The sequence below is a fragment of the Poromitra crassiceps genome, assembly GCF_964638095.1.
Source record: "Poromitra crassiceps genome assembly, contig: HAP1_SCAFFOLD_341, whole genome shotgun sequence".
Taxonomy (NCBI): domain Eukaryota; kingdom Metazoa; phylum Chordata; class Actinopteri; order Beryciformes; family Melamphaidae; genus Poromitra; species Poromitra crassiceps.
Window position 1 is genome coordinate 33,296 of NW_028152063.1, and position 17,071 is coordinate 50,366.

General features: G+C 44.9%; 1 protein-coding gene across 1 annotated transcript in view; it reads left to right on the plus strand.

Annotated features, from left to right (window-relative positions):
• Positions 1-7,123: 7,123 nt before the first annotated feature.
• Positions 7,124-17,071, plus strand: part of LOC310771075 (uncharacterized protein) — a 54,298-nt gene continuing 44,350 nt past the window's right edge. Inside the window, exons 1-4 of the mRNA XM_083663754.1 lie at positions 7,124-7,155; positions 10,851-10,979; positions 11,176-11,286; positions 11,591-11,701. Of these exons, the coding sequence (XP_083519880.1) occupies positions 7,145-7,155; positions 10,851-10,979; positions 11,176-11,286; positions 11,591-11,701 (362 nt within the window). The 5' untranslated portion in view covers positions 7,124-7,144. The remainder of the gene's footprint in view (positions 7,156-10,850; positions 10,980-11,175; positions 11,287-11,590; positions 11,702-17,071) is intronic.

Below are 17,071 nucleotides of genomic sequence, written 5' to 3' on the forward strand. Positions count from 1 at the left end.
CCAGCTGTTTGACAGGGCAAAGGCATTTCCCCCCACTTTAAATCTTTATTGTACACAAGTTTGTAAACAGAGCGCATGTGTGGAGTAGCCTAATACTCCCACCAACCCCTCCCCCTGTTGTATTTGTTTTAAGTAGCATTTTCGTTTGATGTAAGCACTAATTTGGAATCCTATCTAAAAGCGGCCACTAGGCGGCAGTGTTTCTTTAGTCAACGTCAAAATACCTACATGTTCAGAAGAAGAATAAAACGGCAGAAGAAGAAAAACTTCTTTACCCCTGTTGAAAGATACCCCCACTGTCTGACAGACAACGGGGTGGGTTTCACTTTCCCAGTAAGTACGGGAAAGAACCCTGTCAGCGCCTTAACGTTATTGGATGTGAGTTTTGTTTAGCATAATATGATTACGTTCGGTCATCTAATGGATTATTGGAACATGACAAGGAGTCATCGCCTCTTCCTCACCGCAGCTTGCCTGTCTGCATCCGCAGATGTCTGCTTGACCGCATCACTCATCCCACGCGATGTATGTTGCTTGTTTACAAGTTAACAGCTTTGTCAGTGTTATGTAACGTTTAGCCGCAACGCGCAACTATAAAGGACTTTGTCGCGGCTACGTAACGTTACATTGGCAAGCTTACCTCGTTGGCTTGATGTTGACAGAATTTGCAAAACAGCTTATCGCCACAAAACGTCCCATTCTGTGAACGCGGATTTCTATGGCCCTTGTTTTGTTTTGGTGTGTCTTCTGTGGCGTTTAATTCAATTCAATTCAATGCCGTTCAAACAGCGTTTAGGTGCTTCTGGATTTGACGTATTCGTCGTGTCGTTTCATGTACCGTGAAACGAGGTACCGTGAGGGTCATACCGTAAATTCACGGGACGAATACATGTACCGTGACACCCCTAGTGGCAACAAACCGCATTGACAGGCTGACAGCTGACATGAAGTGAAGTCTGTACTACCGGTATGCAGCTCGCATTAGGAGCACGCTGATAGGCTTAGCTTGTAAACAATGACGGTGGCTCGTAGTGGACAAACAGCATGACATTGCGTAACGTTATATGCCCCACATGTCCGTCATTTCGTGTGCCTGTTGATGAGCGATTTAAACAGAGCGACAGAGCGATTCCAAAGGGTTGACTTGAGCGACAGAGCGAAAAATAAATATCTCGGTGTGAATGCACCTTTAGGGCAATTAATCTGCCCTAAATTAAAAAATAAACCTGCTCCGTTAGGTCACCCACATGGTGCTCTTTTCCCCCCCTGAGAGTTTCTGCCCGATCGCACGTAAAACGGCATAGCTGTGGCCGGCACAAAAATTGGGTACTGAAGTATAATTCATGATTTTTGACCATTTTCCATGTCTCAATTAAAAAGGAGTAATTAGAAAAAAAGGAGCTTCTTGATGCTTATAGAAGGATTTAATGAAGAAGTAATGTACAGTTATACTTATTCAGTTAATAGAAAGTACATCTTCAAAAGAGAACAAGGGCACAAGGGACGCAACGCGTTTCAACCGGGGACACCTCGGCATTCCGAAATGTCGGCACTCCGAAATACCGGCATTCCGACAAAATTCTAACCCTAACCTCGCCATTGCGAAAGAACCCTCCCCCAGACCCTAACCCTAACCCTAACCCTACTAACCCTAACCCTAACCCTAACCCTAACCCTACTGATGACACCACCGTTGTGGGACTCATCACAGGAGGACATGAGACCTCCTACAGGGACGAGATCCAGCGACTGACAGAATGCTGCTCGGTGAACAACCTCTCACTGAACACCACAAAAACCAAACAGCTGATTTTGGACTTTAGAAGGAAGCTGGGGGCTGCACTTGCCCCTATTCACATCAACAGGGAGTGTGTAGAGAGGGTGACCACCTTTAACTTCCTGGGCACTATCTCCTTTCCTAGGACCTCACCTGGACAGCCAACACCAGCAAAACGGTCAAAAAGGCACAGCAGCGCCTATACTTTCTGAGAATACTCAGGAAGAACAACCTGAACACTGCACTGTTGTTAGCCTTCTATCAAGCCGCCATCTAGAGCATCCTGTCCTATGGCATTTGTGTGTGGTATGCAGAATGCTCTGCATCAGACTGTGTGTGTGTGTGTGTGTGTGTGTGTGTGTGTGTGTGTGTGTGTGTGTGTGTGTGTGTGTGTGGTATGCAGGATGCTCTGCATCAAACAGGAAGGCCTTGCAGCGTTTTTATTAAGGCAGTGCTGTATATTTCATACTAATTATGAAATATGACTATGTGAAATAGTTACAATATATTAAAATCTGGATAAACTCCTTTTTTAGCATCTGAGGGAACAAAAGGCCTCACAGATCAATTTGGAACACACAGGCTGATAGTAGAGGCCAAAGGAATGCATTTGAAGTAAGCATCCTGGTGACCTCTGACCTAGGGTAAACGCAAAAAAGGGGTTCACGGATAAACAAGATGATTTCCAGATGGCATTTTATTATCCTAAAGCAGGATGTGTTGATGGATGGGCTTAGGAAGTGTCACCATTGGCGCCGAGTCGCAGCCCAGACATCCATACCGACCATTTGGCATTTAATGAAAAAACAAAGCCTTTTAGGGCGAAGATAGTAAACTGTGACATCATTTACTAGGCGGGTAACACCGAGGGCATAAAAACTGTGTGTTCAGCCCAGAGAACTAGACTTGACCATTTCGGCCTTTCTCGTCTCCTCAGCGTCTGCAGCGTTGTGTTCGATACCAGTATTTGCTGTTTAAGAATAAAGCTATTCTGTTTACATCAAACTGCGTGTCGGCCAGACTCTTCATTCATCTCATCAGAACCAGAGACAGCAGCAGCAGAAAAGATCATCGGCCTCCCCCTGCCCTCCCTGGACGACATCACCAGTTCACGCTACGGTGGCCAACAATCCCCATTTTTCAGTGTGGATGTGGGGGTCAAGCAAGGGTGTGTCCTAGCCCCAACCATATTTAATATGTTCATCTCCATTGTCACCCTCCTGTCCCATAAATACCTGGACCCCACAGACGGGATTGGCATACAGTTCAGGCTGGATGGTAACCTCTTTAACATACGTCGCCTCCAAGCCACCACCAAACTCACCACTCAGCATATCCTGGAGCTACAGTATGCTGATGACTGTGCTTTACTCGCCCACTCACCAGAGTCCCTTCAACGTGCACTAAATGTGGTCGCTTCCCTATACAGTGCCATTGGTCTCCAGATCAACACTAAGAAAACACAAATACTCGTGCAGGAGTTCACTCCCCAGCCAAACACGCCTATCTTCACCCTTGACGGGCATCCATTAGCCACCGCCCCTCACTTCACCTACCTCGGTAGCACCCTGTCATCAACCTGCACCATAGACGATGACGTCCAGGCTCGCATCGGCCTGGCCTCTGCTGCCTTTGGAAGGCTAAGGTCCAGGGTCTTCCAGAATAGGAACCTCACCATCTCCACCAAGGCAGATGTGTATAAGGCAGTTTGCCTCTCCACGCTGCTTCATGGCTCGGAAACCTGGACACCCTACCAGAGGCACATCCACAGTCTAGAAGCCTTCCACATCCGATGCCTCCAAAGGATCCTAGGCTTAACATGGGAAGACAGGGTGCCCTATACTGAAATCTATGACCGGACCAACACACCCAGCATTACAGGGCTCCTTGGCCAAAAACATCTGAGATGGGTTGGGCATGTGATCCGAATGCCAGCCCACCGTCTACCCCGACAGATCCTGTATGGCCAGCTCCTAGACGGTCAAAGGTCTGCTGGGGGTCAGAAAAAACGGTTCAAGGACCACATTAAAACCCTCCTGAAGAAGTGTGACATCAAACCACCAGCACTAGAGTCCCTGGCTGCTGATTGCCATACCTGGAGCTCAACCTGTCACCAGGGGATCACTCGTCTTCAGGAGAAGTTCACAGAGAGGAGAGTACAGCGGCGTGCACAGCGGCACCAACGTGCCATAGCACCACCGACCACTACTGCTGCCTTCCCCTGCCCCTCCTGTGACAAAATCTGCGGATCACGCATCGGTCTGAGCAGCCACCTGGCTATGCACAGGCGAAAGACATTACAATAACCAACCTCACAAATTCCATTTGGAGCAACGTCATCGTCGACATCGACGGACTGCCATAAGCAAAGTAAGCAAGTAAGTGTGTGTGTGTGTGTGTGGTATGCAGGATGCTCTGCATCAAACAGGAAGGCCTTGCAGCGTGTCATTAAGGCAGCACAAAAGATCATCGGCCTCCCCCTGCCCTCCCTGGACGACATCACCAGTTCACGCTACCGCCGCAGAGCCATAAACATTATCAAGGACTCCACACACCACGCTCACCATCTGTTTGAACTGATGGTTCAAACAGTCAGGCAGACGCTTCAGATCTGTCACATCACACACATCCAGATTCAACAACAGTTTCATACCCACAGCCATTCACACTCTAAAATCACTTTAAATTCCCAACTGCAATAACCTCTTCCTTCAGCTGAAACACAAGAACTCCTTTTTTTTTTAGACAGTAGCACTTCACTTTTGGCTATACCTGCACTTTAACAATGCTTTATTTGTTCTGTTTACAGCATTCACACTTTTATAATACAATATTCAGCATTTTCACTTTGGCCTTGGTATCATACATTACAATTGCTGTGGCTTTTTATTGTTATTGTGAATGTGTTCATGGTACAGATTTTATTGAATTTATTACTTGTTTTATGTTGCACCATGTGGAGTTGCACTATTAATTTCTGTCACAACTCCACATCCATGACACCTGCTGTTCATGAGAATCTTCACACCTGCTGGTCATCACCAATCATCATCACCATAACCTTCTCTGCCTACCAGTCCTCGCTGGAACGTTGCCATAGACGGTTTGTAAACCAGCCAGTCTTTAGGTTTAACTATTAGCCTTCAGTTGCCCTTTTTGCTTGTCTGTCTGCCTGCCTGATGCCTTTTTGTGTTCCCAGGATTCTCTGCCTGCCTGCCTGCCTGTTGCCTCAGCAAGCCATCCAGAGCCTCGCTGCCACTTTGAACAATAAATAACATTGACTTTTTGCACCTGTCCAGCTGCTTTTGGGTTCTCTAGTGATACGTGACAGTAAAACCAAACAGCCAGGCAAACACGACTGGCAGCTATAGGACGTACGTTCTGCGCCTGCGTGAGACCTGATTCATGAAACAAAGCAGTGTTTGACTAATATTTCACTCATTCAACTTGAACAGTTTTGTTAGTTACTTCTAATGGAGAATATGTCTGATAAAAAGCCTATCTAGATTACTCTTGCAGCTTTTAGAGTAATATTTATAAAATAATTATGAACTCGCATTGTCAGTCTCTGTTTAGTTATAAATGGGGGGGGGGGGTCAACCACTCAACCACACCCACACCACCACACACCAGGGGCGGAGCAACCCTATCAGCCCAGGGGGGGCGAAGCTCTTAGGGGGGCCCCCTATCCCAATATATATATATATATATATATATATATATATATATATATATATATATATATATATATATATATATATATATATATATATTGGGATAGGGGGCCCCAATATATATATATATATATATATATATATATATATATATATATATATATATATATATATATATGTATACTGATGACGCGTCCCTGCGCATGCTGAAGCATTGTATTCTGAACCGTATGTGTATGGCTCCCATGGCAGTGACACTTAGGAATAGTCTAGGTGACAACCAAGTATAGATTGGTGACAAGCTGGAGAGACAGTTGACGGCCGGAGAGACGGCACCCGGTACGGGATGGGTTAGCACCCCAGACTGGCTCTCTCGTGAGGGAAAAATCCACAAACGCTACGGATTAGCCTCCTGAAAAGCTGTATAAAGATTGCCGCGGCCTGGGGTCCTTCAGGCTAGAGCGAGGTGCTCGCCACAGGCGAATGACGTGCAGCGCACAGGCCTCCTTGAGGCATCCTCTTTGTCTAGGCTGCGGCATAGTAGGATTGCCTTTTGGAGGTCTGGTGAGACGAAGGAGGAGCGCGGCCGGGAGAAACCCACAGAGCCTTAGCCCTCCATGCACCGAAGGGTCTTTCAATGCTGCGGTGTAGCACTAGCTCTATTGCAGCGGATTGGGCATGATCAACCCTTCCGCGGGCAACGCTGCAGACAGAGTAGGAAGGCTGATCCGTGAGCGGCTGCTTCTGGGACGCGAGTCGGGGTCTTAATCGGCCTCGGCTGGGTCTACTGGGCGAGGGTGTATGATGTTCGATAGACCCGAAACACCTTACGACCCCAGGTAACATCACTGATGACGCGTCCCTGCGCATGCTGAAGCATTGTATTCTGAACCACTATATATATATATATATATATATATTTTTTTTTTTCAATTAAGGCCGGCAGCGAAGAAAAATTTGCCTTTTTTGCATGTTTGAATCTGTTTTAGCCTTTAGTGGAATAGCTCATTTTAAACACACCAATGTTATTGTCTATTGATTTAATTGCTCTCACACTCTGGCCTGGCCTGGCCTGGCCTGGCCTGGCCTGGCCTGGGCTGGCCTGGCCTGGCATGCAAAAAAAAGAAAGAAAAAAAAGATTGGATGGGGGCCCACTGACGAGTGGGCCCGGGGTGGGCGCACCCTCTGCCCCAGTGTACGCTCCGCTACTGCCACACGCACAAAGGAGCGAGCGGACGGACCAGCGCTTAGACAGGCTGCAAACAACAAGCCTGTTTTCATAACACGGATGGGGTGTGGCTTCCTTCACTGCTCACAACAATATGACTCGGCTGTCTCTAGATATATAGCAGTGGATTGCTGCCTTCTACTAGTGCTGAATATCACATTTAGTGTCTTTAAATGTGTTATCTTTGTTTATGAAATGTTCCATATTTATCTGTAAATAGATAGAAGGTGGATAGGTGCCAGTGGCTTCTCACTGGAGTTGGTGGGAAAACTACCTGTCACTGGACCGTCCCACTTGAAGGTGAGGCCTGTCCCATTTGGAGATGCTCCATATGTATACAGTAGCCTACAATGCAAAATGAAGAGCATCAGGTTTGATAACATACCTGTTCAGGTATGCATCTGGGTGTGTCGCTGTGGCTCATGAAGCAGTCAGACATTTTGAGACAGAGCAGAGCAGGCACAGATGGAGGCAGGGTGAGTATTATTACAACATTATTATTATTTGACTGTAACAGTCTCTGAGTCTGTTTTCTACTGAACTATGTGTACTGCATTCACATGGTACAAACTCAGCCCGGTTCTTCCAAATGAAATGAGAAAATTATCTTTTAATTCTGAGATGATGATCTGATCGAAGGAGGCCTACATGACGCAGTATTATTTCTGAGTTGGTTTGACACACTGTGCGGCCATCTTTCTGTCAGATATTATAATTAAAAAGACAACAGTTTATTGTTTATTGTGGATGCCCATTAGTCTGCACCAAGGTGAGCCTACTCTTCCTGGGGTCCAAACACATAAAAAAAACATAATACAATAACATTGTCGACAAGTTGATAATTATAACTAACAAAGACAAAAAGAGAGTGAATCAGCTCACTCTATTACATATCATATATTACAAAAAGTGTATGAATGAATATTATGTAGTGTTATATAATATAACATATCACAATGCAGTACAATACAATACAATTCAACATAATAAAATACAATACTTAATGACCTAAAGCTATCTCATTATTCACCACTGCATGTTTTAACTTTTTTTTTATACAAAAATGCGTTACTTGCCATCGTTATATTACTAGGTATATTATTCCAATAACAACAAATACACTGCTCTATACATTACCGTCCTTTTCAGGGCATTCATTTTTGGTAGAGGTAGGGTGAATCGAGCATCTCCTGCCTGTCTTGTTGTATGTCTACTATTAGTGGGGTATACAGTTGTGAGTGTATAAGCCCTGTGGTTTCCCAGTGTTCCAGATGTTAAACAGAAAGGTTACCAAGCTGCATGCTATTCTTTGTTCCACTTTCATCCATGACAGTGCGGCATGCATCCACAGTCATGGCCGTAACTAGCTATGAGGACGGGGAGGTCCGGACCTCCCCTAATATTTCAGAGGATTTTTTTTTTATTTTTTTTATAAAACAATCTGCATGGAAAAGCATGAAAAACACGGGATCGCTTTTATTTTCAAACGAAAGGCAGGTCAGGCAGGAAGTCATCTGACGCCGCGTCCGCGGTAACTTGATTCTGAGAGAGCAGCAGCATGGTGGTGAGTGATGACTGTCTGTCTGCCTGGCGAGATAATTGAAGGTGAGCGAGCTGCGAGACAGTGAGCGAGTGAACGACAGACAGTGAGTGACACTGACAGATTTTTTAGCAACAACCAAGAAAGTAAGTGTCTAGTCTGTCTCTTAAGTAATGTTACCTGTGTGATGCTACTGGCTAATCATGCATGATGCCAATTGCCAAGCTCCCGAAGTCAGGTATGCAGGTGGCTATATGCATGGTTTCAGTTTCATGACCCAATAAGTAACAAAAAGAGGTGGTGTAAAGTTAAAAACAACATAATATATTTTATTTCATTTTTCAATCGTTCCTATCAGGAATAAATAAATGTCCCTCTGTATGTTTTTTTTATTATCGATGATGACTTTGTGTGTTGTGTACGGCTTGGGTTGTGTACCTGTGTTTGTAGGTGTCATTTTGATATGAATTTGGCTAAAACAGTTTGTGTTTGTTAGTTACAATTATGTTGACAGGAGAGCTGAGCAGGTGGTGACATGAAAGAGAATATACTGAATAATGACATCACAACAGTATAATCCTAATGTTGATTTAAAAGGATATACTGTATTACTCTAAATATGGCAAAAAAAAGGGGGGGGGGGAAACTAAAAAAAATTTCGGCGGCGCCCCCTTGCTGGACCTCCCCTATTTCGGAACATTGGTTACGGCCCTGTCCACAGTGTGTGCAGATTGCACTTTAATCTGGTCCAAACCTGAGCAGCTGTTCTGTCTGCAACTTGTTTCTGACTTGCAGGTCCTTGAAATCCTTGAAAGTTCCTGAATTTGAGAAAATAATTTAGGCCTTGAAAGTTTTTTTAAATAGACATAAATAGACATAGGTCATTGAAAGTGCTTGAATTTATATTTTGCGCAAGAATAGAAATTTAAGTTATTTAAAGTTTTTTTTACGTTAAACGTACAATATGTAAATTTCTGCTGCTAGGGATCTCACACTCAAAACAATAACAGAAGACGGGGTGTCATGGCGTCGTGCAGTAGCGTGGAATTATGCGAGAATTGTGTGTACGTGTGAGAGAGAGTTCACGTCTTAATAAAGGGTTACTCTGCATGTTTCACTGCTCTAACTAAATAATTTAATAATGTTGCTTTGTCATGTTCTGATCCTGCCCCGCCCCCACCGGGTTGGCAAATAATTTTCATATTTTGCCAACCCAGACCGCCTGCGGGGCGGGCCAGCCCACGGGACCTGGAGGGTTCTGGTGACCCGTGCATCTCTAGAGTGCAGTGTCCAATTTGGGACATGCCCATAGTCATAGCGCCACCTACTGTTAACACAAAAGGTGGTTTATCTCGAGAACCGTTCATCTGATCGACTTCAAACTTGGGAAGTGCGCTGCCGAGAACCCAACAGAGTGTGGTGCCCAATTTCGGACATGCGCAGGACATAGCATGTGTAAGGATCACACTATTCCCATCAGTTCCCTTCCGCCGCGAACAGGCGCCCTGACCAACACACGTAAATATCGGGCAGTCCCTTAGCGGTACCAAGATAGAAGATGATGTTTCTATATTGAGCCATTCATCTGACATCCATACAACTAGTGATTTAACTTGTGCTGCGGCTGCCCAGTAATAAACATTGATGTTGTGAACAGCAAAATCCACTCTATCTTTCCTTTTCCTTGTCAAATGTTGTGAAATCATCTTTTTTGAGTCAATCAAAAATGGTTGGGAATATAGGGAGCATTTGGAAGGGGTAAAAGAGTCTCAGAATAATTATCATCCTCACTGTCTCGACCCTAACCACCAAGGAGTAAGTCAAACTTTATTTATATAGCACCTATCACAAAGTGCTGTACAATAAGAAAATACAAATAAAACATAATGCAATATAATATGAGAACAACTACAAACAGTATACAAGGTAAACACAGACATGATGCCTCATCAAAGCATCAATATAAACAGATCAGGCATAACTAAGCATAATCCCAAATATATATATGTGTAACATGCTAAATTAAAAGTGCAAACCAGTAAGGGCTGCTATACATGGTTACGCAGTGTAATCACACCGTAGGCACAATATAAAAAAAGGTGAGTTTTAAGCTGTCTTTTAAAACTCTCAACTGAGGTTTTGATTAGTCTAGAGAACACAATAGCTCATTGTATACAGTGAGGTCAAGTTTAAAAAGTTCACTACAATGAAATGGCTACTATAGGGACTAACATCATCAATACAATACATTCAGGTGGTGTCTGTCATAGATGCGTGGTCAATGGGTCAGCATGGAAATCCTCCCGTTCTTCCCAGCCAGCATCCTTAGCATTTATGCAACTGTGCCATGTGTTTATGCCACTATGTGAAATGCAGGATGGTAAGGGCAGCCCATCCTCTGCCACACTGCAGTTCAACCCCCCCCCCCTTTTATCAAATTGGCATAAACACAAACACACACCTTCACACATACTTGACCTCCATCCATGCAAAATATTGGCCTCCAAGGGTGAAAAATGTGGTGAAATTTTCTGTTGACACCAACCGACAGAGTGACTTATATAAATAAATAAATATAATATTTTAAAATAAATACGGTGATTAACAGGTGTGTGTGTGTGTGTGTTTCAGACTGACTCAAGTCCAGAAGATGGAGGCAGGGCAGGGCAGAGCAGAGTCTCCAGCACCCAGCTGTAAGAGTGATTGCTCTAAAGGCAAACCTCCAGAGTTCAGTAATGAACCTGGACCCCCAGACACAAAGTAAGAGGACTGTAGCACTCAATAACATAATAATATCATGAAAATGTAGTAAAATCTGCAGTTAACTTGGTAAAAAATTTAATAAACCCTAAAACTCCAGATGGGCAGAAACAGTGACAGTGTGCAACGTCACATCCATTGTTGTCTGTCTTTACTAGAACTAATGATGATATGTATCAAACATTTGTGTTTGCAGAGGTCAGTACCACAGGCAGAGAGCAGAGTCTCCAGCACCCAGCTGTAAGAGTGACCACTCTAAAGGCAAACCTCCAGAGTTCAGTAATGAACCTGGACCCCCAGACACAAAGTAAGAGGACTGTAGCACTCAACACAATAATAATAATAATAATAATAATAATAATAATAATAATAATAATAATAATAATAATAATAATAATAATAATATTAATAATAATAATAATAATAATAATAATAATAACATAATAATATCTGGAAGATGTAGTAAAATCTGCACTTAACTTGATACAAAATTTAATAAACCCTAAAACTCCAGATGGGCAGAAACAGTGACAATGTGACAACGTCACATCCATTGTTGTCTGTCTTTACTAGAACTAATGATGATATGTATCAAACATTTGTGTTTGCAGAGGTCAGTACCACAGGCAGAGAGCAGAGTCTCCAGCACCCAGCTGTAAGAGTGACTGGTCTAAAGGCATACCTCCACAGTTCAGTAATGAACCTGGATCCCCAGACACAACGTAAGAGGACTGTAGCACTCAATAACATAATCATATCTTGAAAATGTAGTAAAATCTGCACTTTAACTTGATCAAAAATGTAATAAACCTAATAATGTAATAACTTCAACATTAATGTAGTAAACTGTCCTGGCTGATATTGTAATAATATTTTACTGATAATGTAGTGAGGGAGCACAGAGACCAAGGCAGCTCAGCAGGCAAAATAGTAAACAAAATTACGAAGGGAGCTCCTTGAATTTTTGAAGAATAGTATTTAATCCCGAAGTAATATATTCGTGTACACAGCAGTGTTACAAACATAATATATCTTCAAAAGGGTACACGGGCAAACAAAACGCTACGCACATTTCAACCACACAGGGTCTTCATCAGGCTGGAATAGCTGGGCGTCGGCCACCGCACCTGAGTATAAGAGACATACGTGGCACAGTTCAGAGGCAATGACGTGAGATGGGCAGTGCTATGACATCATATTGAAGGTTGGGCCATCATAAAGCAACACACGCATATAATAACAACATGAATACGCACAAAGAGGATATAAACACAAGATGAGGATATAAACACTACTGCAGAGAAGGCTATATGCAACCAGTCAAGATGGCCTATATAGGCTATAGGGAAAAAAATGACATAGCCTATAAGCAAAGTCAATGACGTCCTGTGGGAGAGGGGGAGGTGAGAGAGAGAGAGCAACAGGGGAAATGATACGCTATATGAAACAAGTTAGGTCCAGCTCCTCATTAGTTCCGTGAGGGCTGACAGTATTAAGAGAGTAAATCCAACGGGCCTCACACTGTAGAAGAGATCTGTCCAAGTCGCCGCCCCTCGGATGCGGTCTAACAATATCCAGTGCCCAGAACCGTAGGTCAGTGTCAGAGTGGTTGTGTTGTAGGAAGTGCTCCACCAAAAGGAGCTTTTGTGTCGCGGTGGCGGATGGTGCTCTTATGCTCCGTTACGCGTGTGCGTAAAGGCCGGTTTGTCTTGCCGATGTACCAGAGGGGCAGCGGGCACGCACAGACGATAGCGTAAACTACCCCCTGTGATGCGCAGGTGTTTCAACTGTACAGTAACCCCGTTAGGGAACGAAAGGGATTTTGTTTTGCTGGTTTGGGGGCAGCAGGTACAGTGTCCGCATGGAAAGTGACCAACCGGGGGAGGCAGGGAGTCAATGGTGGGTTGAGTCGATAAGGGGTTGTGGAGCGTTTTAACCAGGCTGTCTCTGATGTTGTTGTTTCTGGTAAAGGCTATTCTGGGGGGAGTGGTAAATGTTTCATGCACTTGCAGTACTCTCCAATGTTTTAGCAGGCATCGTTTGATTTTATTGGCGAGGGGTGAGTATTGGAGGGTAGCTGTGACTCTGGGGGGGCTGGGGTCCGGGGGTTCTGGGCTGCAGAAGAATGTGGAATGGAGAGCACGTTTGTATGCGTGGGAAATGGGTCTGCGCACATATCCTCTCTCCTGGAACCATAGTCTCATGTGAGTGGCTTCATGAACAAAATCACTTCTGTCACTGCAAAGTCTGCGCAGGCGCATGAATTGACCGGTGGGCAGGTTATCTTTCAGGTGTGAGGGGTGATAGCTGGTGGCGTGGAGCAGAGTATTTATATCTGTGGGCTTGCGGTAGATGGATGAATACAATTTGGTGTTGTGTTTGTACACAGACACATCCAGGAAGTGGATCCGATCAGGCTGGTGGTCTAATGTGAAAAGGAGGTGGGGGTTCCAAGTGTTGAGCAGGGTGTGGAACTCAACCAGGGATGAGGAAGAGCCGTGCCAAATTATGAAAACGTCATCAATATATCTCCGCCATAGCCTAATGGAGCTGATGAACGGGTTGACGCTGGGGTTCAGCACAAAGTCCCTCTCAAACGCACCCACTTACAGATTGGCTATGCTAGGCGCTGCCGCGCACCCCATAGCTACCCCCGAGGTCTGTAGATAATAGTCGCCATTGAATAGGAAGTAATTGTGATATAGGCTAATTTCAGCCAGAGAGGCTATGAGTTCATTGGGGGGGGTTGCAGATGTTCTGCCTGTCAATGTTTGTTTAATGATTTCAATAGCCGCCTGTTGTGGAATGTTAGTGTAGAGAGAATCGATGTCCATGGTGGCCAGTCTAACAGATGACACATCTATATCTAATTCATTAATAATGCGGAGGAAGTCAGAGGAGTCGCGGGTGTAGGCTGGTAGTCTATGCATGAAAGGCTGTATATACTGGTCTACAAACTTGGAGAGGGGCTCAAGGAGGGACTCATTCCCAGAGCAAATCGGACGCCCGGGTGGGGGGGAGATATTTTTATGGATTTTTGGAAGGAGATAAAGAGCTGGGGTCCTGTGGTGTTTACGCAGAAGGAATCTGTGGTCCCGCTTGTTGATGTGGCCAGCCTGCAGTGCATCATCAACCAGTGTTTTGATAATAACACGGGTACGAGGCCCGGGGTCGCTGCTACAGTGTTTGTATGTGGTGGGATCTGAGAGCTGGCGCATAGCTTCTGCATTATAGTCTGACATGTTCTGTAAGATGACCGCTCCACCTTTGTCTGCAGGTCGGATCACAATGGAATTATCCTGTTGTAATTCTAAGAGCGCATCTCTTTCCCTGCGGGATAAATTCTGCCTGACAGGGGGGATGCTCCGTTCGAAAACAGCGATGTCCTGGTGGACAAGTTTGCTGTATTGGCCCAATCCCACCGCAGGTAGTAGCGCGGTCCCGCTCCGCTCGACTCGATAAATGGTCTCATCCCACCGGTAAAAACTGGCCCAGCCCGGTTTGATTTGGGGCTGAGTCGTGCTACTTTTCGTCCCTGCCTCGTCGGGGTTCTATTCTGCGAACCCGGGTTCATACGGTGACGTGAAAACATTGTAGACGACTGATTGGTCAGGCAGAATCGTGTTTACTCTGTCTATCCTACTGACTGTCAATGTAGCGCTGCATACCAGTTTAGTGGGGGCTTACCTTCTCTTCTGTTATGCTTTTCCATCAGTCGTTTGTGTTGCTGCCTTCGCCTCTGGTGAAATAAAATTGTGGCGGTGGTTTCAATTGTCCAAGTCTGCTGCTCTCAGAAAGCGCTTGGTGCTGCATCGGCTCCGCTAGGCCGCAGGCGCTCTGGTGAAGCCACAGTCTTGCCTGGTGAGAGGCCGCTGGGGTAGAGGCTTCACTCTAGCGCAAACCCCCGTCCTTCGCGCCCGTCCCCCACGCAGCGCATGTGAGTTTTGACTGACAACAAAGTGATATCCATTCTCCTGGCCGATTGTCACATTTGCCCATGTACACTGTAACACCAGCCCAACATGCTGTGATGCTATGAGCTGGCAGCTCAGGCCAGGATCAGGACTGTGGTCATGCCAGCACTGCTCTCTCTCTCTCTGTCTCTCTCTCTCTCACACACACACGATTAAAAAAAAAAAAAAAACATAAAAAAAAAAAAAAAAAAACGATTAAAAAAACGATTAAAAAAAAAGATTAACGATTAAAAAACGATAAAAAAAACACACACTACAACACATGCACGGAGGGCCACAACACACACATGCTGACGGTGGCCGGTGAAATTTGTCCTCTGCATTTAACCCATCCTGCCCACACACACACACACACACACACACTGTAGGTCATGTAGAGGCACCAGTATTTCATAAACAGTTTAAAAGTTATGTGTATGGATTTAATTGTAACGTTGTTATAGCCTACTTCGGAACATGGGCGGATGGTCGCTATGATGACCAGTTGTGGGCGGGGGCAGATGAATGGCGGTCGAGACAGAACGTCCATCGAGTTGAAACAAGTAGAGCCGAGTGGTGACGGGCTGTGCAGGGCTGTAAAATGTGGTGGAAAAGAGCCATATGTTTCTATGGCTGAATCTATATTGCCCGGTGGTGTAAAGGAGGAGGGGGGAGCGAGGGCTGGGGGGGGTACTGTCAGTGCTCGTGTGGTGTCTAAAGTATAACCTGAGTCTGAGTTTGCGTATTAATTTATGCACATTAATTCTAGTGTTGAAAGGTTGGTACTTAGCAGTGGGCACAAATGACAGACCTTTGGAGAGCAGATCTAGGTGGGGCTGGGAGAGGGACTTACTAGACAGGTTAATTACTGGTATGAGTTGATCATCCTGGTTTGGTAGCGGGTCTGGAAGTGGGGCGCTGCGTCCAGGAGGGGGGGCATGTTGGAGCCACGTTTAGGCCGGCCTTTTTGTGTTTAACGGCCTTGGCCTAAAAAGAAACTGATGAAGAGGAGGCTGATGATGTGGAGGCCGAGGTGGAATGACCGGCTCCCTCTGAGTCCTCTCCTCTGGAGCAGGTGTAATCCGGGGACGAGTCTTGGAATTCCACGTATACCAATGGCTGAATCCCACCACACGCAGACCCAGAAGAGTCACCTTCCGAGACTCATCTGACTCGTCTGTTACTGTATACGTAGCTGAGAAAAAACCCAAAATGAACAAAAAACAATCTCAAGCTCACATTGAGCCACAGTAGACTTATGGAATTCAGCATTAAAACTCTTCAAACTTAAAATGGAGAGAAATCAATGTCATCATTTAGACCAGAGGTCTGTACTACAAAGCAAGATTTAGGTTGATCCTGATAAGTTTGGGTTTAAACCTGGTTTAGCCGTACTACAAAGCAAGTTAACTTCTTACCGACATATATTTCCATAGCAACTTATGCTTCACACTTAACCTGGTCCGCAGCAGGTTAAGTTGCAAGGATAAGATTAGACCTTAAATACACTGCCCACGAACCAATCGAATCAGCAATTTGGAAAAATGGCCAACCCCTTTCTGGACGAGTTTCCCATCGAGGAAGGAGCACGTATTGTAATGTTGAATAAATCAAGGACTAAAGCCTTGCACTTGTTGGCTATTTTAATTAAGCCCTACTTACCACTTTGGAATATGTTTTTATATATTCATTTTTGTGCTCTCAAGAACCCTAGATACGTTGTTTGACCCCGCTGATCGATTGCAGCTGAATAGTGAGTGGAGAAATATCACTAAACCGGCATAAAAAGGTTACATAAACGTCTCCAAAGCGCACGGTGCCGTGTGCGCAATGGAGCTGAGACTGACATTGGGTTGGAATTGAAATGGTCATAGCCTACATGCTGGAATAGCCTACTACATCTAAGCAATTTAATATGGGATCACCTGCACACAGGCGATCCCATATTAACTCATTCACCGCCAAAGACGTCTTTGACGTGTTATCAGAAATAGCCCTCCCCGCCAATGACGTGTTTGACCTGTTTTTGTTTTTATTAGTACAGCGCATAGTTCAAAGACTTCCCCAGCCTGTGACATGTTATCAGGTCCCTAGCCTCAAAGACAAGCTGACAACACGCAATCAAACACATACTGCAGC